Here is a 24,268-nt window from a genome sequence, read left to right as displayed (position 1 = left end):
AGGAGCAAAGAAGTGAGTCCATCCGTCTAGGGGGCTTTGTGGCATGGCAGCAGACTTTGGGGACCCCTGGGTGCTTGTAGAAATGTTTGGATCTGTTAGAAATTGAGTCAGAGAGCAAGGGCAGCTATAACCAGTGGTTATGTGGAAGTACTGGAAACATTGCAACCCAAATGCTCTTCTCTCCTTAAAGGCCATCTCCCTTGATTCCTCTGCCCACTGCCAGACCAAGGGAAGGAGGGGTCATGACCACAGCAAAGTTCTAGACCTGAGTGGGCGGCTCTAAGACCCACAGCACACCATCTCCACAGCTCATTGCACTTTGTGTGGGCTCTGGGTAAGCCTCTCTGCTCTTCCTGTTTCTGAGCTCACAGTAGTGGGGATGGTGGTGGCAGCAGCACGGAGAGATGGCTGGAGCTATGCCTGGCAGGGGGAGCTGATGGGTGAAGGCAGCAGAGTCTGTGGGCTGGGGCAGACAAAAGTCCCTTCTGGGTCCACAGGGGTGAGGCCTGCAATGGTGATTCTTTAATCATCTTCAGCTAGCCAGACACTCTAAAGGGCAGGATGCCACAAACAGCCTCCAAACACTAGCAGTTTATGCACTAGTGAAGTTAACAGCAAGGTGTGAGCGTCAGGACAATGGTGGGGTGACCTTGGTAGAAATAGGGCAGAATGGTCCCCAGAGGGAATCCTCTGGACTGATCAGGGGAACTTTGGGGGCAGGAGATAGGGGTCTGTGGCAAACAGAGGGCCTGTTTCCAGCTATTCAAGTTCCCTTTGGTCAAAGAGAGATATCTTCTTTGGGTAAGGCTGGCTTTTCCTAGGCTCTAAATCTGTGAACCCTCGGAGTGGGTAAACATAAGGTCCTCAAGCAAATCCAAGAATAAGGTTGGAATACTGGGTTCCAGGGGGGGATATGCAGGGGCCCCCTGGCTCAGGGCCAATATGACCCTCAAAGGATGAGCCCTGGAGACAGCGTTAATTCCTCCTCATTCTGAGTCACATGAATACCAGTGGGAACCAAGAGGCTGAGGCCTGTGTGACTCTGAAAAGTCCTCAGATGATTCTGGAAACATAAAATCTCTCCCCATTATTTCTCAAATGAATTCCTGTGCCTTTTTTACGGTTTGCTTTAGAAGAGCAATAAATCTCGGATTGTGCGTTTTATGGAATTTAAGATGCCTTTTATGAGCTGCTATTGGATCTCCCACCAAAATCAATCTCCTGGATACTTAATTTTAAGCAAAATTCCAGTGTCGGCTGGGTTCTCAGTTCTACCTGATGCCTCATCACACACAACCTGAGAAGCCCAGGGCCCCAGTACAACCCACCATAGGGAGAGAAGGGCTCCGTTATGGTCAGGTCTCATAAAACACAGAGTCTGAATGCAAGGAGGGAAAGCCTACAGCATGGTTTAATTGAAGACAGGTTGAGTGTAAAACCAGTACTGGGCACTTAATGTTGGGAGATACTTTAATTGGAACCGAGGGGCCACTGGCTACATAAAACCCAACTAGGCTTATCAGACAAAAGCAATTCTGTGCTCTCCCAGAGAGCAAACAAGGCTGGTGTGTCTTGGAAGGAGCAATGACAAGCCCTGAGCACAGAAGATCCAATGAAGGATTTGGGGCATCTGAGAAAACAAGAGAACAAAAAGGGTTTGGGGGGCTGAATCTCTTGTCCTGGATTCTGTCAGCGGTCTCTGCAGTCAGTAATTTCACTTTTAAAGTATTTTGTACTTGAATGGTCTACCTCCTGGATCAAGAAAAGTGTGTGGGGACTGTTCCATAAGCTATATGTTCATCTACAGGCAAGGGCTAGACTTGTGGGCCTCTGGCCTTCTGGTGCACCAATCAGGGTTTTTCAAGGGTGGAGATTGGAGGCGGGCCTCCACACTGACAGCCATGTGCCACAGTGCCTCCTGGTGCCACACACACACCCCAAACGGCCGCCATTATGAGGCCAGAAGGAATCCCCAAAGGAGGAAAAGTGGACGAAGAGTCAAATAGTCTGGAGGCTTGGAGTCTCTTTCTCCATTCCTCTGACCTAGGGTGAGTCCTCAATACCCACAACCTTTAATTTGTTTGCTTGTCTGTGAAATGGGGTCCCGTCCTATCCGTCCTGTGCACCACATGGTTGCTGACAGGTCTGAAGGTGTCAGTGTGGAAACGCATTTTCAAAGCTATCAGGACACACGTAAAGGATGCTGCCCACTTCAGGCTGGGACAAACACCAGCACTACGGCTGCTGACTAGTTACTACAGGTGATCCATTTCCCAAAATGGAACTGTTTAAGCCAAAAAAAAAAAAAAAAAATCACCCTGGAAAATTCCAAATGAGAACATTTTTTTTTTAAAAAAAAAAAAAGATGCATACAGGGGTCCCCAACTTTTGTTTTTGTCTCATCAGTTTCTGATCATGGAAGACTAGGAAGGGGACTGGAAGAGGCCACATTGGACAGATGACAAAGGGATGTTGATGGTGACAGAGAAGCTGCCAAGTGTTTCCTCCCCAGGGGCAATCCCCACGGGCTGTTGTGGGACTGGCAGCTTGGCAGTGGCACAGGCTGGGGGATGATCCCAGTGACACAGGTTGGGGACCCCTGAGGGATGCAGATGCACAGTGAATATTGACATATGTATTTGCATATGTATCTCTCTTGCTACTCACACTGGAGAAGCTTTATATCTATTAGAAGTTCCAGGGTCAGGAGAATCACCACCAATATTACACAGGCTACCAGGAAACTGTTGAGACTTGCACTGAGCAAAAATACCTGCCATACGGCTGCTCTCTTCCCACAGCACGGCTTCAGCCAGTTAGACCTGTAGGGACAAAAGGAGAAGAGGGGCTAAGGGGCTGAGGGGAGACCCTGGCACAGCCTTGCTAAGCCAAGCAGGCCCTCCACCACTGACCTACATCCACGGCTGGGCATCATGGGAGACTATGCCTCTTCAAGAGCCACTGGGTAGAATCCCAAGAGTAAAGCAATCTCATTAAGGGACACAGCTGGGCTTACAGGTTGACTTTGGGAACTTACAGGAACTCTCTGGGATTCAGGCTGCTCAGGTTGGAAATGGGTGTAAAGCTCACATCCCACAGGTGAGTCAAACTTGCCTAGGTGGCAAGAGCCACAGGACAAGCTGTTGTCACTCTCTTTCTATGTCTCTCAGAACCCAGCCCATGTGCTGGCCTTTGGGGACATCTCCGTTTCTACTCAGCAAATATGCTAAGCACCCAGTGGATGGAATTAGACCTTATCGGCTATAAAAGGAAGCCTTGCATTGGATCCCTGTTTTTCAGGACAGATTATCTAAACGCTGGTTCTTCAGAGTGCTAATAGCTGTCACATGATTCCGCCCCCCCCCGAAATTCTATAATTGGGTATGTTTGGCAAAATCCGGGTCAAAGTTCAATGGTCATTTATGTGTGGGATATTCCAGTGCCTTTACTATGTTGCTATACCTCACTGCGCTCCACACGGACGGCATCTGTGCTTACCAAACTGGTTAGGCCAGGGCTACCTCTTGTCACAGAGCATCAGGTGGGACTCATACCCTGTGTATGGGTGTCTTTGGGGAGGCATTTGTAGGAGAGAGGAGGCCCCTGAGGACAGACTATCCTGAATAGGGTGGAGTGGTCAGGAGGCCACAGGAGCTCAGAGCCTCAGTTGAGCCTCTTAGGGTACTAGATGCCCTCCCCTGAGGAGCACAAGAGGGGGAGCCTATGGGAACACTGTGAGGCTGGGGTGCTGCACTCAGGCCTCACTGATTGGGTTGTTTATGACTCATCCATGCCTGCCAATCTGATTTTAGTGAGAATTATGCACCCCAAAGGGGCTGAGATGTGCCAGGGAAGTCTTTGCTTTGGGGTGTGCCCCATTGCCCTGGGGTCATGTGCAATGGCATCAGGCCACTCTGGGACTCCACTTCCCCACTTGGGAAGTACAGAATAGTATTTTTAACTTGTAGAGTTGTTGAAAGATAAAGGAAATAATGTATCTGACCTGCAAACACAGTGTGACTGAAATGACATCATGATGATGGTGGTGATGGTGATGGTGATGATGATAATGAGGGTGATAGTGATGATGGTGATGATTCTGAGGGCGATAGTGACGATGGTGATGATGATACTGATGGTGATGGTGATGGTCACGGTCACGATAATAATATCTGATGGCCTAAATGCTTGACCATCACCACATCCTTCCCATTCATAGGGTGTAAGCCTGCTGTAACCTGCTGTAAGAAGGACCAGTGTCTTCCTCTTGAAGACTCGGGTATCCATGGGCTGGGAAGGCAAGGCAGCCTTGCTTTAGCCCTCTCTGAAAGAATGATGTGGACACTTTTGGCTGGTGACGTCTTCCTCCTGGTTTGTTCAGGGAAAGCTTGAATGCCAGAGGTCTTGAAGAATCCTATCAGGAAACCAGGCTTGCTTAAGTCTCTCGGGATATTTCTAACACCTACAGGAATGATTGATGGTCTCCGTCCTTGGCTCAGTGGGGATGCAAAGACCAGGGGTGGTCCTCTCCAGACTCGGGAAGCAGGTTGCAGAAAGAGACGCTTAGAGACTGCAGCATGATGGAGGAAGCTAAGCAGACCACTTTGGATGGGGGAAGAAGGGTTGCCATGAGATCCTACAAAGGCCAAGAGTATAGAGTGAGAGAGGAGGAGACTGGCTGGGTCAGAAGAGAGGCTTTCTCTAAGAGACAAATGGAAAACAGGGCTACAAAGCCTGCTGGGAGCTAAATCACAAAGACCAACCATGGGATCTCTGTGGCCCCTTGCAGCGCAAACTTAAAACGTACTGCGTTGGTCACACTTCTCGTTTTTCTTGCTGGCTCCCACAGGTCAACCCAAACAGGAGCCACATCGAGCTCAGTAGAATTGCTAGATAAATTCAAATTTCAGATAAACATTGAATACCTTCTTAATACAAGTATGCCCCAGATACTGCATCGAAGACACCCCTACTAATATATATATATTCTTCAAACATTACAGGGCCTTATGTATTGTTATCTGCTAGGTCTGGCCAACTCAGAGTTGAGAGAGAGTCTCAAGGAACCTGGTGAGAGCGGCTGTTATTTAGTTGAAGCAATGCACGGATGAAGAGGCCATGTTAGCGTTTGAAAAGCTTGATTTTCCCAGCTGTACCCCGAGAGGGTAAACCGAAGAGCTCTAGCACCTGGAAGTACTTTCTGAGTGGTAACTATCCTTTTCTTGAGGATCTGTGGCCCTGGGACACCAGGAGGAGCCAGAGGAAAACCTGTGAGGTCAGCTATCGCCATGAGAGGCAGAGCCAAGTACTCGACAGGGAACCTCCACCCTGTGTCCATGGACAGCCTGTTCCCATCTGGTTGGAGGCCTCTAGAAGCAGAAGGCCCACTGGAGCCAGTATCCATGGACTGCGTTCCTGCAGCGGACACTCTTGGCTGTTAAGAACTCCGTTCTCCTCACCCTCCCGTCTTACCTGCTCCCTACTTCCTTCCCAGCATGCCACTCCTGCCTCTCCTTCTTCCTGGTCCTATTTGCATCTCTCCCCGCTCTCGGTTTGTGCCCAGCCTCCAACCTGGCATTTGTGGAAATTTTGTGCCGTGCCCTTCCCATCCCGTGGTCTTCCAATGGCATGCATTCTTTCCCAGGGTATAAAGACACCTCAGGTCCAGCCCCACGGCATCCACTATTAGTGGCCACTAACACTGGTGCCATTTCATTGTCATCTGAAATGGGAGCCAAGCAGCTTTGGACGCTATAAATAAAACGGGCAGCTGGGAAGACTGTTGGCCCTGGGTGACGTCCAGTGGTGAACAGGAGGCTTCGCCCTCGTGGTCAGTGGGAGCAGCTGGGCACTCTTCCGCCCCCCACCTTGTACATCTGATGCCTGTGAGATGTGCCCGGAGAGCCTGCTGCTCCTGCTGCCCTGGAGGAGAGCCCCCAAGCAGAGGGAGGGAAAACTCCATCCGGGTGCAGCTCACGTGAGTCATGTTCAGAGAGGCCACTTTACACTGCTGCTCAAGTGTGAAAACGCTGACTCTGCTTTTGAAAGAGCTGTGGGCAGACCTGGAGTCACCTGCCATCTGAGGTTAGCCTGAGCCGGGGAGAGGATCAGATGGAAGGGCTCAGAAAGGAGGCAGGGGCAGATCTGGATGACAAAGCATGGGCCAGGTGGGCCCTGTGTCCCAAGTCAGGCAAACCGGTTACATGGTAGTGGGAAAGATGAATTCAGACAAGTTATACTGCGCTATAGGGTGACAGGGACATTAACAGGAAAACCCAGAGCTGGTGCAGGAGCCAGGATGAAGAGTTGAGCCAACATTTAAGACCAGGTGTTACAGGTTAGAGGGCCACCATCGGAGCCTCAGCTTGCCACCCTGTGTTTGTAAGGCTTGCTTACTTGAAAAATATTACCCCAGCTGGACTTCTTGACTGTTTCCACCTCCTCATCAGGAGGTGGGAAGGACATGGGACTCACCTGAGTACCCAGCTGCTGCATGAATTCTGCCCTAACTGCACAGGGCTAGAATATATAGTTGAGGAAGACGAGGGGAGGGGAGCTCCATATATTCAACTATGGGAAAGCCCTCATTCCTGCTGGGTAAGACTTTTTGGTTCAACCTTTTGGGGGAGAAACACCCACACCCCCTATAGATAACTCCAAACCCCAAAGGAGTTGCAAAGCCAAGCCTACCTCTCCAGCTCCTGTATTTCTACTCCTGTGGCAACTTAGTTGCGCCCAGCCAAAGCTTGGCCCTCAGCTACCAGTCCCTTGACTACATCAGCCTGGGAGTGTCCCCAGGCTGCACAAGGAGGTGGTGTTTGTATCATAGGCGCTATCACAAATACTGGGTGAATTTCTTTCCTCCCAGTGACACCATGACACATAGCAAGGACTTGAGAGACAGTGACAAATGAAGACCATCTAGTAAGGGACCCACTGTGGACGGATGTGTCAGAGCAGGGAGGCCTGGAGGTGGGGGGTGGGATCTGCATCCAGGTCAGGGGTTGTTGCAAAGCCCTAAGGGTCAAGCCATACCCCTGGCCCCTTATTAAACCATCACTTGTGGGTTAGGACCATGGTCTAACTTCCTGGGTGATTCCAAGATGTAGTCCCACTGTCCTGATTCTTCATACTCATTGCCTGGGCACCCACAGAGTTATGGAAGCTGCAGCGTCCTTACACCCACTGAACTTGGTGCTGCATTTCAATAAGAACCCCTGAAATATGGATGAGAGCTGTTCTTACAGGTGACAAGTATTATGGAGGATGAACAGGGTTTGGTGAAGGAAGCTTGGGAGCAGGACAGAGATCACGGTGACAGAAAACAGGGCCACAACCAGCTCAGCATGAAGTCCAGTAGGCTTGCCTGTGGCTGTACAACTCTACAGGGTGAGGATCCTGGCTTCTGGGCAGAGCTCGCCAATGGGAGTGGGGCCTGTAGCGCTGAACCTGCAGGTCCCTGGCTGGCCTCACGTTTAGAGTCCTAAACAGCTAACTGTGAAATTCTAGTGACTCAGACATTGCAAGGACAGTGTGTGTTCGTGGCAAAAGGAGGAAGTATTTCCTGTTTCTAAAGATCCCTGCGCCGTTAACTAAAGATCAAGGAACTTACCGGACTGAAGCCGGCACCAGTATATACTGAGAAAAATTGCTTTCCGGTAGCCTCAGCGCATCAAAGCACTGGGGTGGTGTTATTCCTGGAGTTGCCACCAGAGGGCAGGCGTGCCCCAATTTTCCAATGTGTGCTATAAAAGTCAGGGGCAGTTCTGGGGCGGGCTTGGGCTGCCCAAATAATACCAACAGATGGACCTGCCGGCAGGTGGTATCCCAAAGAAGTTCCGGCACCCCCTCCTGAGGCTTCAGAGGGGTCCGGGAGTGGGATAGAGATGAGGGCTTCTGCTTTATATTCTTAGTTGTTTGGGTAACAATTAGAGAATAAATTCTAGAATATGAAAATGAACTTTGACAAATCCCCCCAAAGCTCTTTTATGGTAGGTAAGGCCATAAGAGTGGCCTGGGAGGCAGGCAGTGTTCCCAAGCTTGGCACCGAAACAGCCCCCATCCTAAAGGTGAAGTAGGCCATGTGGTGTGGACCAGTCAGGGCCAAGCCTCTTCCACCCCGCAATCCACTGCATGCTTAGGCAGTAGAAGGGGAATGCCGGATGCCGGATTCCGGATGCCGAGTGCCGGATGCCGGATGGGGGCAGAGGAAACTGCGTGCCTTCTCCTAGCGGAACTGTGGAGACAGCAGAGACTCTGCCGTCTTAAAAGGTGCTCCACAGCAGAGAGGTGGGGACAACGAAGGTCAGAGACCCCTGGGGTGGCCAGGCCAGAAGACCTTGTTAGGTGCACATTTATCTTGTCATCCGTCAAGTGCCCAAAGAAATGAGGGGAGGTCAGAATGGGTTTAGAAGCCAATTGGTCACAGCAGCTGACATGAAGCATCAGGTGGTCCTAGCCCATCCCTGTCCTGAAGGACTTCTACACCACTGGCTCGGCAGCTAGCTTCCTTGAAGCAGAACTCTCCAATACCTGACGTAAACAATCATCACGTGACCCCAAATACGCATAAAACCACAGCCTTGCGCCGTGATGCAGAGACTCCTTGACTGTCAGGGAGGACCATCAAAGGAGACCTGCTCCCCCTGCCTCGCTTCTTAAACTGAGAACAGGAACCTCACATAGGGGTCATTGTGCTTGTTAGGATTTTTGTCAACCCAACACAAGCTGGGGTCATCTAGGAAGAGGGAACCTTAATTGAGAAAATGCTTTCATCAGACTGGCCTGAAGGCAAGTTTGGAAGGGTATTTTCTAGAATAAATGAATGAATGAATATGAATGAATATGATTAATGAATAGCAGCCCATTATGGGCGCTGGCACCCTTGGACAGGTGGTTCTGGGTTGTATTTAGAAAAGCAAGCTGAGCGAGCTGAACAGAGCAAGCCAGTAGGCAGCATCTCTCCAGGGTTCTGTTTCAGTTCCTAGTTCCTGCATCCAGGTTCCATCCCTGAGTTCCATTATGGGCCCTAACCTGTAAGATGTAATTAGCCCTATTCACCCCCAAGTTGCTTTTGGCCATGGTGTTTATAAGAGCAACAGAAAACAGGCTGAGACGGTCACGTAACTCCAGAGATGGTCTTGGAAGCTTGATCTCGAGCAAACTTTTCTTTCTACCCTCAGAGCACAGTCTAGTTCGGTGGTTTCTTTGCTCATAGTGAGGGTGATGAAGAATCTGGCGATAGTTAAAAGCTACTGAACACAAAAGAAATAAACCCACGGGGCTGGGAAGGTAGCTCAGTGTGTGTGTGGAGTGCCTGCCACCCAAGCATGAGGACCCGAATTCGAAACCTAGCCTGTAAAAAAAGCCAGGCAGACAGAGTCAGGCAGCTTCCTGGGGCCTGCTGGATTGCAGGCCTCATCTAATTGGTGAGCTCAGGTGCAGTGAAAGACGCTGTTTCAAATATAAGTTGGAGAATGATTAAGGAAAATGCCTGACATTCATCTCCACATGTAAGAAACCACAGAAGGGAGAGAAGAATGCTGGGTGGTTCAGCGGGGAAAACACTCCACATGTGTGAAGCCCTGGGTTCAGTCCCTGGTACCACACCCACAAACACCAAACGTGTAGCAGATCATGTCGCACCGCCCAGCCTCATGACAGCCTTGGATCTGAACACATGCCATTGTCATGCCACACCAATGGACTCGTCCCAAGACACCTTGGCTTAGAGCTGAGACAATGGAATGTTAATGAATTGCTGTGTTTCTATTCTGTAAGCAAAATCTTCTGCTGTTAGAGAAACACCATGGCTTAACTACGGGAAATAGAAACATTTAATACTTTTCTGTCCTCTTTTCTTGGTACATAGTAGCGTCTATTTAAACTGCCACATATAGGAATGTTTGACTTTTAAAATTGCTCATTAAGAAGCTGACAAATCTTGTTTAGAAACTGTTAAAGCCCAGCACTCAAGAGCAGAGGCAGACAGATCTCTGAGAGTTTGAGGCTAGCCTGGTCTACATAGTGAGACCCTTTGCCAAAAATAAAACTCATTAAAGGAATTTTGGCTTGGGATCAAGACAGACTCTCCAATACTTTGAAATAGCCCTAAACACACTTCTGTCATTTTGTGCTATATATTTATGAAAAGTGATGGTCTCAACATCAGAGATTAAAAAAATCAAAATATTGTTGAAGATGCTCCACTCTAGAGTATCAGAGATTCAATCACAATTCATTCTTTCTGTAAATATAAATAGGTACATCAGATCATTAATATGCAAATTTGCTTTAGTCTTTAATGGGAAATTGTATGGATACCAGAGAATCATTTTAAATAATTCCTTTATGATTTATTATCAGTAAATGTTTGGTTTGTATCCCTGCTTTATATTCCTACATACCTATGGTTGCAGAACCTGTTCTCTGTACTAAAGGGCTGAGGGCAAAAGGCTGAGAAGCCTGGCCTGACCCACATGCTCCCTTCCTATGATGCTCACCACTGGTGCCCTGGAAGTCACCGGACTTTGACAGCCAGCAACATGTCCTGGTTACCTGGTGTAGGAGGCCTTTCTCTATTTGTGATGCTTTCATTGGTTGAATAAAGAAGCTGACTTGGTCTTTTGATAGGGCAGCCCTTAGGTGGGTGGAGCAGACAGAACAGAATGCTGGGAGAAAGAAGGCAGGCAGAGATAGCCGCCATGGAGCCAACTGCCAGGTCAGACATGCTGAATCTCTCCCGGTAAGCCACAGTCACGTGGTGATACACAGATTTAATGGAAATGTATTAATCAAGATGTGAGAGTTACCAATAAGAGGCTAGAGCTAATGGGCTATGCAGTGATTTAATTAATACAGATTTCTGTGTGGTTATTTCGGCTGGGAGCGCAGCCTGCTCTTCCTATAACAGTCACCTGTTTGTTTTCCTTGACTGTATTCATTGCAGACAGCTAGGATTGCAGGTGATCAGAGAAAGCTGTGAGGATGACTGAAACCCCACTTTCTCCCTGATCTATGCTGAGTGTTTGTTGGTTTAACAGACACATACATGGCACATTCTGTTGTGGAATACTAGCTTAAGATATGTTACATTCACTTATACTATGGAATACTTGTTTAATGATGCAAAGATGTGTTGATTTCTTTTCTGATGCATTTGTTTAACTCTGTGAAGCTGTGTTACTTTACCTGCCTAAAACACCTGATTGGTCTAATAAAGAGCTGAATGGCCAATAGCCAGCAGGAGAGGGATAGGCAGAGCTGAAGGGAAGAGAGAATAAAGGGAGAAATCTAGGTTTAGAGAAAAATGAGAAGAGGAAGGAGCAAGAAAAAGAGGAGAGGAGGATGCCAGGGGCCAGACACCCAGCTATACATCCAGCCACGGAGTAAGAAGGAAAGAAAGGAATAGACCAGAGGCAAAGGTAAATGGGATAATTTAAGAAAAGCTGGCTAGAAACAAGCCAACTAAGTTTGGGCATTCATAAGTAAGAATAAGTCTCTGAATATTTATTTGGGAGCTGGGTGGCAAGTCCCCAAAGAACAAAGAATAAAAACAACACAACAACAACAACAACAAACCCCAACTACAACACCAGGAGCTGTTCTGGGCATTTAGAAGGTTAATTTATAGCTGGGCAGAGTGGTGTATGCCTTTAATCCCAGCACTCAGGAGGCAGAGGCAGGCAAATCTCTGTGAGTTCGAGGCCAGCCCAGTCTACAGAGTGAGCTCCAGAACAGCCAGGGCTATGCAATGAAACCCTCTCTCGAGAATAAGTAAATAAATAAATGGTGGGAAGAAGGACCCTCTGGGCTTTGGTGGCAATTAGTGTCTAATCCCAGTCATGTGTTGACTAGACCCCAAGTTCAGTCTTCTGGGCAGTGGTTTGTTAATCTTAAAAATGTGACCCCAGCCTTTGCAGAAGGCTGGGAGGATCTGAAATACTAAAAATAGCCTAGTGGAAGCTAGCACTCGTCAGGACACTGACGGACCACACGGGTATCAGCAGGTGGACTGTGTGACTTCAGGAAGTGGTGGGATACCTAGCATTCCAGATCTGGGCTGTGCAGGGTGTTGGGCACACTGAGGGAGGGGAGTCTGGAAGCTTGTATATGAACTCTGAGGCACAGCGGGCTTCCAGCCCCCAGCCACTCCAGAGAGAAAGCAGGACAGGGAGATGGGCTCAGCTAAGCATGACTTTCCCAAAGAGTCACAATCCTGTCTCTTGAGGACCATCAAACCAGTGCCATGTGGACACCCTTTAGCTGAATATCTGGGAAGGCCGGAGCTTCACTGCCTCTCCTGGGTGAGCCAGCACACCAGGGAAGACAGTCAAGCTTTGTCCCTTTTGCCCGACTCCAGGAGGCAACTCAGGGCAGCACAGCCCCAGGGCACATAGTCACACCTCACGAAACAAACACTCGGGCTCTGTCTAGGGCCTTGCAGAAGCTAGGGCTCTCCTCCAGGGCCTTGTAGAAGCGGATACATTTCCTTGCAGAAGCGGATACATTTTAGTCTCTAGGTGCTCAGCTTCAGTTCTGCAGTTAGAGCCAGAGGTCATCACCCCACCCTGGAGAAGTAGGAGGGCTGTGTGCAGCAGGGTCCCCAGATGCTAGTGTGCTTCTCCCCAAATCTTCCATCTCTCGAGTCCTCAGAAGTATCACTCTGGGAAAGGCCACAAGGCGTGGTGGCAGGAGCATGGGGCAGAGAGGCAGGAGCTGCCATTCTGCTTGGCAAGCTGCTAAACCCTTCAGACCTCTGTCCCTACTTAGGGGGCTGAGGGAATTGCTCACATATGGCTGAACCATTAACAGGCAGGAAGGATGTAGTCAAAGTTGACCCAGAGAAGGGAGTAGGGTGCTACTGGACTAAGGGCTCGCTTCTACCCAGAGACCCCTTAATTCTGAGAACTGACCACAAATCTAAGGACTTCCTTGGTGCTAGTCTTTGCAGGGGCTACTAGATGAGGTCAGCTCCCTAACCCTGTGGTTAGCTAGAACAACTTCCTCTCCTGTCCCGTCCCTCTGGGTTGACAGGAGTTTGGTAAATTCTAGGTTGGCCATGTTCCTCTTTCTTCTCTTCGGCCAAATTCTGGATCCTAGATGTCTCCATGAATGACTGGGACTCTCATGTCAGGCTCCCTTTGCTTTCTGTGCCCAAGCCTGAGGGTGCAAACCTTCCTCCTTCCAGGCTGAGATCAGGTGCCCAGTCCCACCCCTAACCACCAGAGGCACTCTGCTGTCATCTAGTGGTCCCTAGAGGCTATACACCATGTATGTTGTGACTAAGTGGGGGTGGGTGAATACTTTACCAACATATCTGTGAATTGATTGCTTACTCGATTAAAAATGAGGGGCTCCTGGACTATAAGAAAATGAAATTATTTATGATTATACATTTTGCATCCTAGCTAAAGCTCTATGTGATAGTTGGAGCCTAGAGAACCCTTGTGGAAGCCTGAAGGGTTGCATTTTACTGCAGACGAATCCCAGTGGCATGGAGAAAGGAAGGTGATGAGTCTCAATTCTTCTCGCTCCTTCCCTCTCTCCCACTTTCCCATCTCCCATAGATCATGACACAGAACCCTCAGGCTTCACTCCTGCAAGGACAGGGCTAGGGCGGACATGCCCCTTATCCCTGAGCACGTCTAACTTCTTACTAAGTAAAGTTGGCAGGCTCTGAGGCAAATCTGATTTCTTTATTTCAGGCTGACTTTGTGGAGAGGATACTGGGAGATGTAGGGGCTACCGCTTGGCTTTGACCTGTGGGCGTGGGAAGCCTGGTGCTGCTCCCCTTCCCTATCTTTGCTCTTCACCAACTCCGTGGAGACCTGTTTGCCCCACTCTCCAGGGAAGCTGGGCTTTCCCATGCCATTTTACTGTAGTACCATCCATTCGCCCGCTCACTTGGCCATTCAAGTCACTCATTCATTCTGTCGGCCTGTCCTCTATCCCTGTCTCAAATGGTCTGGTCCCTGCTAGAGAGAACTTCCTGGCTCAGGGTCAGGGTTAGATGTGGAAAACCTAGAGCCCAGAGGCTGTCCAAGGCCGTGTGCACCTAGCTGCAAGTTGTGACGCCGTGGGACTGGGTGACTGTGTTGCTTACAACTAGTATGCCTGTGAATTTATTGCTTTCTTCATCATTGACAACACGGAGGGAGCGGGCTGTGGGAGCATGGGGGTGGGGACAGGAGATTTCTGGAGAATGCATCCTTAAGGTATTCTGCAAAGAGCCTATTTTGGGCTGTGGCTTAATAGCCCCACTCCTCCCTTCTCTTTGCCCCCAGCTATTGCTTGCTGTCATATCTAAAATTATTTCAATCCTTATTTAGAGGTGTTTGCTATATTGGGTCTGTCTTCTTTTTCTAACCTGACATCTCAGAAAATATCCCATAATGTGCCCCATTATGTTGTCTTCCTCTGACTGCCTAATTCTGGCAGAAATATGATGTTGGTCTCATCTCCCTTTAAGCTTGTTTGAGAGCCGTGATTCTTCAAAGTTTCGCCTGTCTGGGAGTCCTGTTATGACTGGAGAATTAGTTCTCCCTTTGTGTGTGTGTGTGTGTGTGTGTGTGTGTGTGTGTGAGAGAGAGAGAGAGAGAGAGAGAGAGAGAGAGAGAGAGAGAGAGAGAGAGAGAGAGAGAGAGACAGAGAGAGAGACAGAGAGAGACAGAGAGAGACAGAGACAGAGAGACAGAAACAGAGAGACAGAAATAGAGAGAGACAGAGAGAGAGAGCTTACATGCACACTGGGCATATATGAAGGTCAGAGGCCAGCTTGGCACGGCCAGTTCTCTCTTTCCACTCTGTGGATTCTGGGGATCAGACTCAGGCTGTCAGGTTCTGCAGGGAGCAGCACCTTCAGCAGCTGAGCCATCTTGCCAGCCTGAAACCAGCTCTCTTAAGGCTGCGGTGTACTGTGGATGAGTCTCCCACATCTGCATAGCAATTTACCATTCAAAAGACAGGTCCAGTCAGCCTATGAGCTTTCTCTGCCCTGTGAATCAATTCTAGTCTACAAGACATTAGGAAAGAACTGTTGAAGGCTTCTGGGAAGGTTCCGTGTTGTTCTCAAGCTAATTATGGGCAGCTGTTCTCACTTGCTAGCTAGGAATGAGAATGCCTGACTACCACAGGCAGCCCTCGACCAACTATGAGGCCACTTTTGGCATCAGGATGAAGTCAGTACTGTTGGCAGCAGTGATAAGGGGAATCTGAACCTTGCTGACACTAAGTTCGCTGGACCAACCTCAGAGCTGCCTTAGCTCTGGATTCCACCTGATGGAGGCCAGGGAGTTCGAGGAGGATTTTCTGGTATGCATAGTCCAAAGCAACTAGCGGACAGACGGTAGCCAGTCCTTGAAGGAAGAATGGGAAGTGGAAAATTAAGGCAATGAAGATGTGCAGGGCTCAGGAAGAGAGTGTAAGGCATGAGGGAGGAAAACTGAGCTAGTCTCACTGTGCTCTGTTGTCACAGGATTTTGCAGTTGGGGCTGACACCTCTGCTCCCCTTCTCCCCCTCCCCAGACTGTCTGTTCACCTCTGTGGATTCACATGGAGGTTTTGCGCTATCAGTGCTGAAGGAGGGAGGGAGATGTAGTTGAGCAGACAAAGGGAGGGAAAGGAAGATGATCCAGTGGGCATGGTGTGCCAGGGCAGCTCCTTAGTTTGCCTTGGGGACCTGGATGCAGGGGGTGAAGACGAGATCAAGCAGAACTGGAGCAGAGGGTGGGAGAAGAACATGATCCAGAGCTGGGAATCAAGGGAGAAGGGAATGTTCTGTCCTTACCCTGATGGAGCCCACCCTGCATGAGGCCCCGCTTCCCAGGTGCCCTTGGAATGGGCACTAGCATTCCCACAGTGGACACCTGTGGCAGCAATGATCTCAGCATGAGACTGAGAGTGAGTCAGGGACAAGAAGACTCGATCATTCCATTGACATCCGCCAGGACTCAACAGCATTTGGGGATTCCTAGGAAGATGTTCAGAAAGAACTTAGGAGTTTGAAAGGGAGACTTGGACCAGACACATGGCTTTGCTCATTACTAGCTGAAAGCTTACAGAGATGGATAAAATTATCCAGTGTGTAGAAAAAGGGGGAGAGGGGAGAGAGAGAGAAAGAGAGAGAGAGAGAGAGAGAGAGAGAGAGAGAGAGAGAGAGAGAGAGAGAGAGAGAATTCCCATAGTTAAAGAACAAGCAGATGACAATTGTTACTTGTCTGACAGAGGCTTAGGAGGCACAGTGCAGAAGATCTGTTTGTGGCAGCAGGCACGGGGATACCTTGTCAAGGGGAGACAGTGGCAGAAGGCGATCAAGGCTTTCCGTTGTACAGGGGATGTGGATGCCTGCCTTACTTATTTTTGTCACTGAGAGCAAGTATTTGTCAGAAGGCAGCTTTAAGAGAAAGGGGCTTATTTTGGTTGACTAGTCAAAGGAATATATATGATACATCATGGTGACAAAGCATGGCAGTGGGAGTGGCAGTGGAGGACGTCTGGTCACATTGTGTCTGCTGCCAGGGGACAGAGCGAGGAATGCCGGTATTCAAGCTGCCTTCCTTCTTTCCCTCTCTTACTCTAGGACTCAGGCCGATGGGGGCCGTGTCACTTACATCAAGGGTAGGTCTTACCTCTGCTGTTAAACTTCTCTGGGAACATCCTCAGAGATGCTCCCGGAGATGTGTTTCCTAGGTGATCATACATCCAGTCAAGTTGGTAATCAAGAATAGGCATTGCACCCTCGAGAACCGTGGCATGGCATGGAAGAGGCTGCGGCCAGACTGAAGTAGACCTATGAGGGCAGCAGGTGTCACTGAAGCTTGCTAGAAGTTTGATTCCAAAGCGGAAGGGAGGGGTGATGGGGGCCAACAGGAGCCGGGGGTGTAGAGGGGAGGTTAGGAGAGAGGAGGGCTGAACACTGAGGAGATGGGGAGGCTGTACTGAAGGAGTGAGGTTTCTGAGGAGGGCAAGATAGAATCTGAGCTCAGAAGATGAGTCCAGGCCTGGAAAGGAAGAAGTAAGAATCTGGGGGTGCAGGGTGTTCTACCCGGGGCTGCTGTACCTTCATGGGGCTGTGGGAGAGAATGCCATCTGTTGAGGACAGGAAAGGGCTGAAGAAAACGGAAGTGATGAGAAACAGCCCAAGAGGATTGCCAATCACAACTGAGAGTCAGGTAGAGGCTCTGAGAAGGCCTCGAGTCTAAGGTAGTGTCCGTCTATACGGAAGCCGGCTTTTCCTCTCTGAGTCTCAAGCTGCCTGGCAGTAGAGCTGAATACCATAAGCCACAGACAGTTTGGACCACGGCAGGCAAGCGACTTTGGACAAAGGCTAGGCGATGGTTGATCCCAACTGTCTTCATGATTGGATGTAGAGATATTTAGGATATTCTTTAGAAGAGAACATCTCTGGGTGTGTCTAGGAGGGGCACACCTCTGGATGTGTCTATGTGGGTGTCTAGGTATTCCTGGAGTATTTGTTACAGTAACAAAACTTGAAACTCTTCTTAGCAAGTCTAGGCTGGCTCCTCCCCTGCGCCTGTGGCTCAGGCTGAGTTAGGAGGTTGGCTCATTTTTACCTCACAGGACTCTTGTGCACAAACAGGATCACACACTTCAAAACTGCCAGACCACATCATGCCTTACACCCTTAGGATGGCTACCACCCAAAAATGGTGCATCGGCAAGTATTGGCACAGATGTGGGCAGTGGAACGTTGATGCAGCATTGGTGGGAGTGCAGAATGGCACAGCTGCTGTGAGCAACGGGAATTCTGCCTTTAAGCTTCGGAGGACTCCTACAGGGTGGTTCAGAAAGCGCACTGTGGGTATGTACACTGCAGAGGCCCAAAGGCAGGGTCTCGAAGATATCTGTTTACAGCAGCACGATCCACTATTGGGAAAAGGCGGACACCACCCATACGTCCATGAGAAGATGAGCAGAACATTTAGAATGTATAATAATGAGATATCATTGGGGTTAAAAGAAAGGACATTCTGGGCCATGTTATACCATAGGTGGTCTCTGAGGACAGTTTTGTTTTTGAAATAAGTCATTTGTAAAAACACCAATGGTGTATGTTTTCACTCCCACGAGATGTCTGGGACGGTCACATTTAAGGATGGGGTAGACCGGTGGCTGTCAAAGGCTGGAGGCAGGGTTGCTCAGTGTGTACAGAGTCACCACTGGAAGCGCTCTGGGGACAGATGGCAGTGATAGCGTGACCCTGTGACCTGTCCACGCTCTTCAGACTCCAGCGTCAGGCTTTGAGAATTCTCAAGCATTCACTCTCTAAGCTCTCCAGCCCTCACAGTCCCAGAGTATGTGAAACTGTAAGACAGCCATTCCGACCACACTCCGGGGACATGCATGCAGGGCAGGTGAGTCACTGGGCCGCTTTGTCTTAGGGCCCCTAAGGTCTCTTGGTTTCCAACTCACCAGGAAGAGGCCTTACAGACACACGTGACCCTGAGCACTGCAAACTCAGACTTTACACCTGGATTGCATAGCTCCAGGAACAGCCAGGTTGAAAATGGTGGGAAAGGCCTGGGGAATGAAGCCAGAGCCAAGAACAGCCTCCCTCCTTCACAGCGCTCTCCTCCTTGGTCCTTTCCTGCTGACTTCTGTTCCCTAGTTCCCTGCAGGGCTCTTCCTTCCTAGGAAGCACTCTGGCTGCCTAGGGGTCCCGCCGCGGGTTCTGATTTGCATGACAAGGGTAGCCTGGGAGGGAGGGGGAATGCACCGGGAGAATCAAATCAAATCAAATGCCTCTGCCTTGTGGGGAAGAGACCTTGCAGACAGTCAACTCAGAAACTGACTGAATGGCTGAGCCAGGCCTCTGACAACATGGGGAGGGGGCAAAGGTATCGGGACAGGCCCGGAAATGAGGCACACCCAGAGGTGTGGTACACCTTCATGAGGCACACCCACTCACTATGCAGCAACAGTTGTGAATTCTAAACCAGAGTTCTTAAAGGTTTTCCTCTCTCCTCCCATGCCATTTAACTGTGAACTTGAACTGGGCCTGATCAAGACCAGGCCAAGGAAGAAGGACCAGGGCAGAAGAGCCAGCACGGTCCAGCATTTTCGGAGGTTGCACTACCGCATTCGACCGCCAGAGAGCAATAACGTGGTGATTCTCTGGGGGCTCAGGGAAAAGACCCGCTGGCTGGTGGCCTGGAATCACAGAACTAAACTTCGGAGAGGGTAGTAGCAGAGAGCAATGAGCTCAGCTTTGTGTTCCTGTTGAGCACTGGCTGGCGCAGCCGCAAAGGCTACGTGTACACTGGCCCTGATTCTGGGCCCTCCTGGACTCGGCTCAGGCTTTAAGCCACAGGGGACCAGGGAAAGCAGGCTCTTCAGTCTGATTTTGGTGGCTCAGGTCAATACTGCCACTGCCAGGCATGCCTCAGAAATGTCTGCCCTTCCTTCCTTGCTTCCTTCGTCCCCTGCTTCCTTCCTTCATGTGTGCCGTGCATGGCGTATGCATGCGCCTGTGTGCACACATGTGGAGGTCAGAGCTGGGTCTCAGGCCCCTTCTGGGGATTTCTGTCTTTTTGCCTTAAGACAGCTTCTATCATTAGTCAGAAGCTCACCATTTTGGCTGAGCTGTCTGGTTAGTGAGCTCTCCGCATGCATCTGCCTTTCTCTGCCCCCTGAGGTTACAGGCACAGGCAGCCACGCAGGGCTGGTTGCTGGGGGTTCAGGTTCACACCCTCATGCTTGCAGAACAGGCTCTCTTTCCCACTAAGGCATCTCCCCGATCCCTTTGGAGAGTTTTCTATTGATTTGCCGTCAATTTCTTCCAGGGTCCTGATAGCTGTGTTGACAATACTTGGAAAAATTATATTTTCAGAGAAAGCCACTGGGATGTCATCATTGCCGAAGCAGGTGTACAGCTTCCCAGTTGTTTGGCAATTTACCTTAGGAAGGGGGTGCCCCTTCAGGAACCAAACACAGGGAGTCTGAGCTCTGCAAATTTAGCTTAGCTGTGGTTTTTCCTTGGCTTCTAAAATACACGGCAACCCTTCCCTTTTGTGTTTAGAGCAGGCAGCGTGTTCTAAAATGGTTACAGGCACCTGGGAGCTTTGCCCAGAACCAGCTCTTCGGTGCTGGCCAGTGTTTACAATTCGGTGCCTGAAAGCCACAGGATGGAACTGGAGAAAGCTGAGGGGAGAGTTAAGTCTAAGCTGCTTTATAGCCTCAAGATGTATCTCCGCCCTTCCATGGCTGTCAACATTGTGACCCCTACCCCTGACAAACAGGAGATCCCATTCTTAGCTCCCTTCCCCCATCCAGCTGGAGCACCCATCATTTCTTGCAAGAGTATGTTTGTAAGAGCCATCAGGCTAATAAGAAGTTAACCGGGAAACAACCCGCTGATCTGATGGGCATGAAATGTAGGAGCTCAAGTAAGAGCAACCCTGCGGGCTTCCACTGGACGGGGAGGGAGGAGGTAGAGCACTGTGTGCAGAGCCAAGGGCAGTCCCAGTCCATCCTGGTGGGCTCTGTGACCTCGGGCACATTTCTAACAAACCCCTGTGAGGAACACAGTGTGAGTGAGAAAGAATATTAAGGATCCTTTCTGTCTGAAGACAAATCTTATTATTACCTAAATTCTAAGCAACCATCACACAGACAAAAGAGGCCGGCTAGCAGGAACGGGCATTTTCTGTACCCAAGGTCTTTCTCCTTGGGAATCGTGACTGAGTTGACAAGGAGCCTGGGTGACCTAAAGCCAACTTCTGGCCTCTTCTGCTCAGCATTTCTGGCCTCTTCTGCGGCCTCTTGGGAGGTACCCATGGAAACACGGGAGTTAGGCAAGAGGCTCTCAGCCATGCGGAAACCTACCCTTCTCTTTGGTACTCTTCATCCAGATTCGACAGGAGCTGTGAGCCCCCTGTGGAAAGGTCCAGAGCCGCCAGGGGCAGGTCCCGATAGGCCAGGTTCACCAGCTGCACGGGAGCAATGCTCTTGGTTTCTTCATCTACTTGTTGGGAGATTATTTCAACTTCAGAAATCCCTCCTTCGATGGTAGGCCTGGGTAGAGAGGAGCAACAGGGAAGGTTAGCTCCTGAGAACAATATAGCCTCTTCCCTGTGTCAAGGGGGGGCTAAAGGCACAGGAAGCTATGCTATGCTGTACCAGAGGGCAAAGGAAGCACAAAGTTGCTATTCTTCCCTGCTGACAGCCAGGGACTGGTCCAAGTGCCTGGTCAGTCACCTTTCCCCACCAGCTAGGGGGAAGGGAAGGACCTGAACGTGTGAGTTTAGGAGAGGGCAAGTTCTTTATGAAGCAGGGGGGATAAGGACCCTGTAGTTAACCAGGAAAGAAAAGCTACAGCTCTTAGTAGCCTGCATCACTGCACTTTTCTATTGCAGTATATGCTGAGAACTGTTGCATGGGGTTCTTTGCAAAGGTTCCACTGTCTGTCACAGTTCCAAAAGGCACTCTTACTCCTGACAGGATTCAGACTCTAGGTAGCCAGGAGCTTCTTGGAGACACAGGGGCCTTGGGTGGCGAAGAGGAGAGCCAAGGACAGCTAAGACGCTGCTCCTTCTCTATTCAAAGAGAATTGATAGAGAAGAGATATTCACCATATCTCCGTTCTCAAGATTGCGGAGTGGGAAATTGAGGTCACCTGAGCAAACTGAGGGGTCTGGGTCATTCTGGGTCTTAGGCAGGCTTATCTTGGGCACTGAAACCAATCCACAGCTTCACTGGCACACAGTGCCCACCAGCCAGGGGCAGGGACACCTCCCAACCCACCAGGAGTCTTGTCATTTTGTGGAGGCATTTTTCAATACCACTTGGTATCTGAGTAGGAATGGAGGCACAGACATCCTGCAACATGGTTAACAGCCGTGTTCTGTGCCAAACATCTCCCGAGGAGAGATGCCCCTGATGAGAGGTGCAGGGGTGGAGACACTGACTGTCCCTTCCTGGGCATCTCTGGTCCCGTCTCCACATTTTTGGCCCTGTCTGATCCTGTAGAATCTGAGAGGCTGAGTCTTGTGTCTCTGGCCAAACAACAAAGTTAGCAAGGGAAAGTAGTGCACACAAAACAGTAAAAACTTCATATTTGGGGGACACAGAGGGTCTGTGAGTGGGGAATGCGAGGCCAATGACACTCCTGAGCCAACCGGTCTGCTGCACATGGTTCTTGCGGCACTTTCCCCTGGCCTCAGTTTCTCTAACTGGAAAATGCTTCCAGAGAGCCCCTGCCTGTGGTCTGCTGTGATCTGCGAAGCATGGCACACGTGAGAGCAGCTTCTAAGTGACAAGCCCCACTGGTTTGTCCCACTTGTTCTCCATGGGGAAACTCTAAAATTGAAGTGCTTTTAATGGTCTGAAACCCAACAAGCGATACACAACGGCAGTTGTCTGGGGTGCTCAGAGCTGAATCTGCCTGATTCCTTTGCTTGGGCTATTCGAGGGTTGCAGGCGGAGTACCTGGACCACCCACACTCACTGGGTAATTCCCAATGCCCAGATTGGTTTTCATAGCCCCCCCCCCAACTTGGTTTTCCTCTCTGCAGAGCACAGATAATAGTACTCATCACAGTGTGACATTTACAAAATGACTCAAGAGCTTCAGACAGCACAGTCATCGGGTGTGCAGCTCCGTGTTTCTCAACAATTGATCTAAAAGTGTGGGTGTTTCTGGGGGAATCCCAGTTACCCCAGATGTTTCCTAAAAAGTACATGCTGGGTTAGTTTGTTCTCTTAAGGACTATTCAAGGAAGCAGGATTTTTGAATTGAACACACAGAGCTTTCTAATCAAGGGGATCAGAGGAGGCTGGAGTCCTGCTTCTGAAGCTAATGGGTATGATTCTGACATGTGTGGCACAAACTACATCTGCCTCTTCACACGCCTGCCATCCAGTCCACTTTTGACAGTGGTTGTGGTGGTCCAGCTCCATCTCTGGCTACATCTCAGCAGAGACGCAAAGCTTCCATTGGTGAAAATGACACTCTCATAGCTCACACCTAATTACTGAACTCACCCGTTGGCCTTGCATAGAAAGAAAACTATGCTGGATAAAGTGCATTAATGGCTTAGCCTTCCTTGAAGGGGTAAACACCACCCTTATTGACCCCACCCCTTTGTCATGTGGCATTACAGCTTCTCCCACCAAAAGGAAGTATGCGTGTGCATGTGTGCGTGCACGTGCATGCGTGCGTGCGTGCGTGCGTGCGTGCGTGCGTGTGTGTGTGTGTGTGTGTACGCGCCTTGCATTTCCCAAACCCTTGACTGTGTGTTCAGCCATGTGACTTGTTTTGGTCAATGGGATGATAGTAGACGTGTTACCAGCAGAAGAACGAGAGGTACTCGTGACTTTCTGTCTAGTTTCTACTCCAGCAAAACCACCCGTAGAGAGCGATCAGTCTAGACTACTGTATGGAGAGACACATTGACTAGAGTCTGTTCTCACCTAGATCAATGGGCAGCTCTACGACAAAGCCCACAGTGAAGGGCAGACCCAGGCAAGATCAGCAGATCCATCTAGCTGATCACCCAGCTATGTGACCTTGCGATGTGTCTTGCTGAGGGCTGTCACAGAGCACTGTGTGGCATCACGCTCCTGATGATGATGATGCCGAGGAGCCAGGCTCACAGCTAAAGGGGCTGGGACAGCAGAATGCAGTAGAAAAGGTGTTATTTGTACCTTGGTATTGTTTACCAGTGAGTTGCCAGACACAAAATAAATTGTCACCTGACGACTTACCACACTGACACCTGGTAAGATGAAATGGTTCATCCCTACGGCATCTTAGGTTTCAGGAACTGCAAGCAATTCTCCTCTAAGAGACCTCTGCCTGGTGTCCTTTATGCCACTTTAGCTTTTAGAAACCCTCTCAGCATCTCCAACTTTCCCGCAATGCTCATCTTATTACTACCCTTCGCATTGCCTGGTCTTATTCTGAGCTTTGCCTCCATTGCCGGGAGTAGCAGAACTCCATCCCACGAGCAGTGTTCATGATCCAGAGAGCAGGCTCTGACGGTACTTACTGTGGACTGGTCATGTTGAAAGATGCAACCAGAGCCATGGGTTTTCTTGATGTCTAGTGGGGCTCAGCTGTCCTTAAGCCTGATCTTGGCATTTCCCAGTGGGGCTTTTATAAGATTCATGAAAACAAAGTGACCTGAAATGACAAATGAGCCAAAAATGAATTCCTCCTAATCTCATCTAAAAACGGAGGGCTTAGTGCTGTCTCCCATACAGCACCTTTCTGGATGGCGCTGCTGAAAGGATCTTTTCAGTAACGCCA

General features: G+C 49.7%; 1 protein-coding gene across 1 annotated transcript in view; it reads right to left on the bottom strand.

Moving 5' to 3' along the window:
• Tmem266 (transmembrane protein 266) overlaps positions 1-24,268 on the bottom strand; it is a 117,263-nt gene that overhangs the window by 39,994 nt on the left and 53,001 nt on the right. Inside the window, exons 2-4 of the mRNA XM_038323701.1 lie at positions 24,009-24,142; positions 20,845-21,033; positions 2,668-2,822 (exon numbers count right to left, since the gene is read on the bottom strand). Coding sequence (XP_038179629.1) covers positions 2,668-2,822; positions 20,845-21,033; positions 24,009-24,046 — 382 coding nt within the window. The 5' untranslated portion in view covers positions 24,047-24,142. The remainder of the gene's footprint in view (positions 1-2,667; positions 2,823-20,844; positions 21,034-24,008; positions 24,143-24,268) is intronic.

The sequence above is a fragment of the Arvicola amphibius genome, chromosome 3, assembly GCF_903992535.2.
Source record: "Arvicola amphibius chromosome 3, mArvAmp1.2, whole genome shotgun sequence".
Lineage (NCBI taxonomy): Eukaryota > Metazoa > Chordata > Mammalia > Rodentia > Cricetidae > Arvicola > Arvicola amphibius.
Note: the sequence above shows the minus strand (reverse complement) of the source record. Positions and strands in the feature narration are given on the sequence as shown.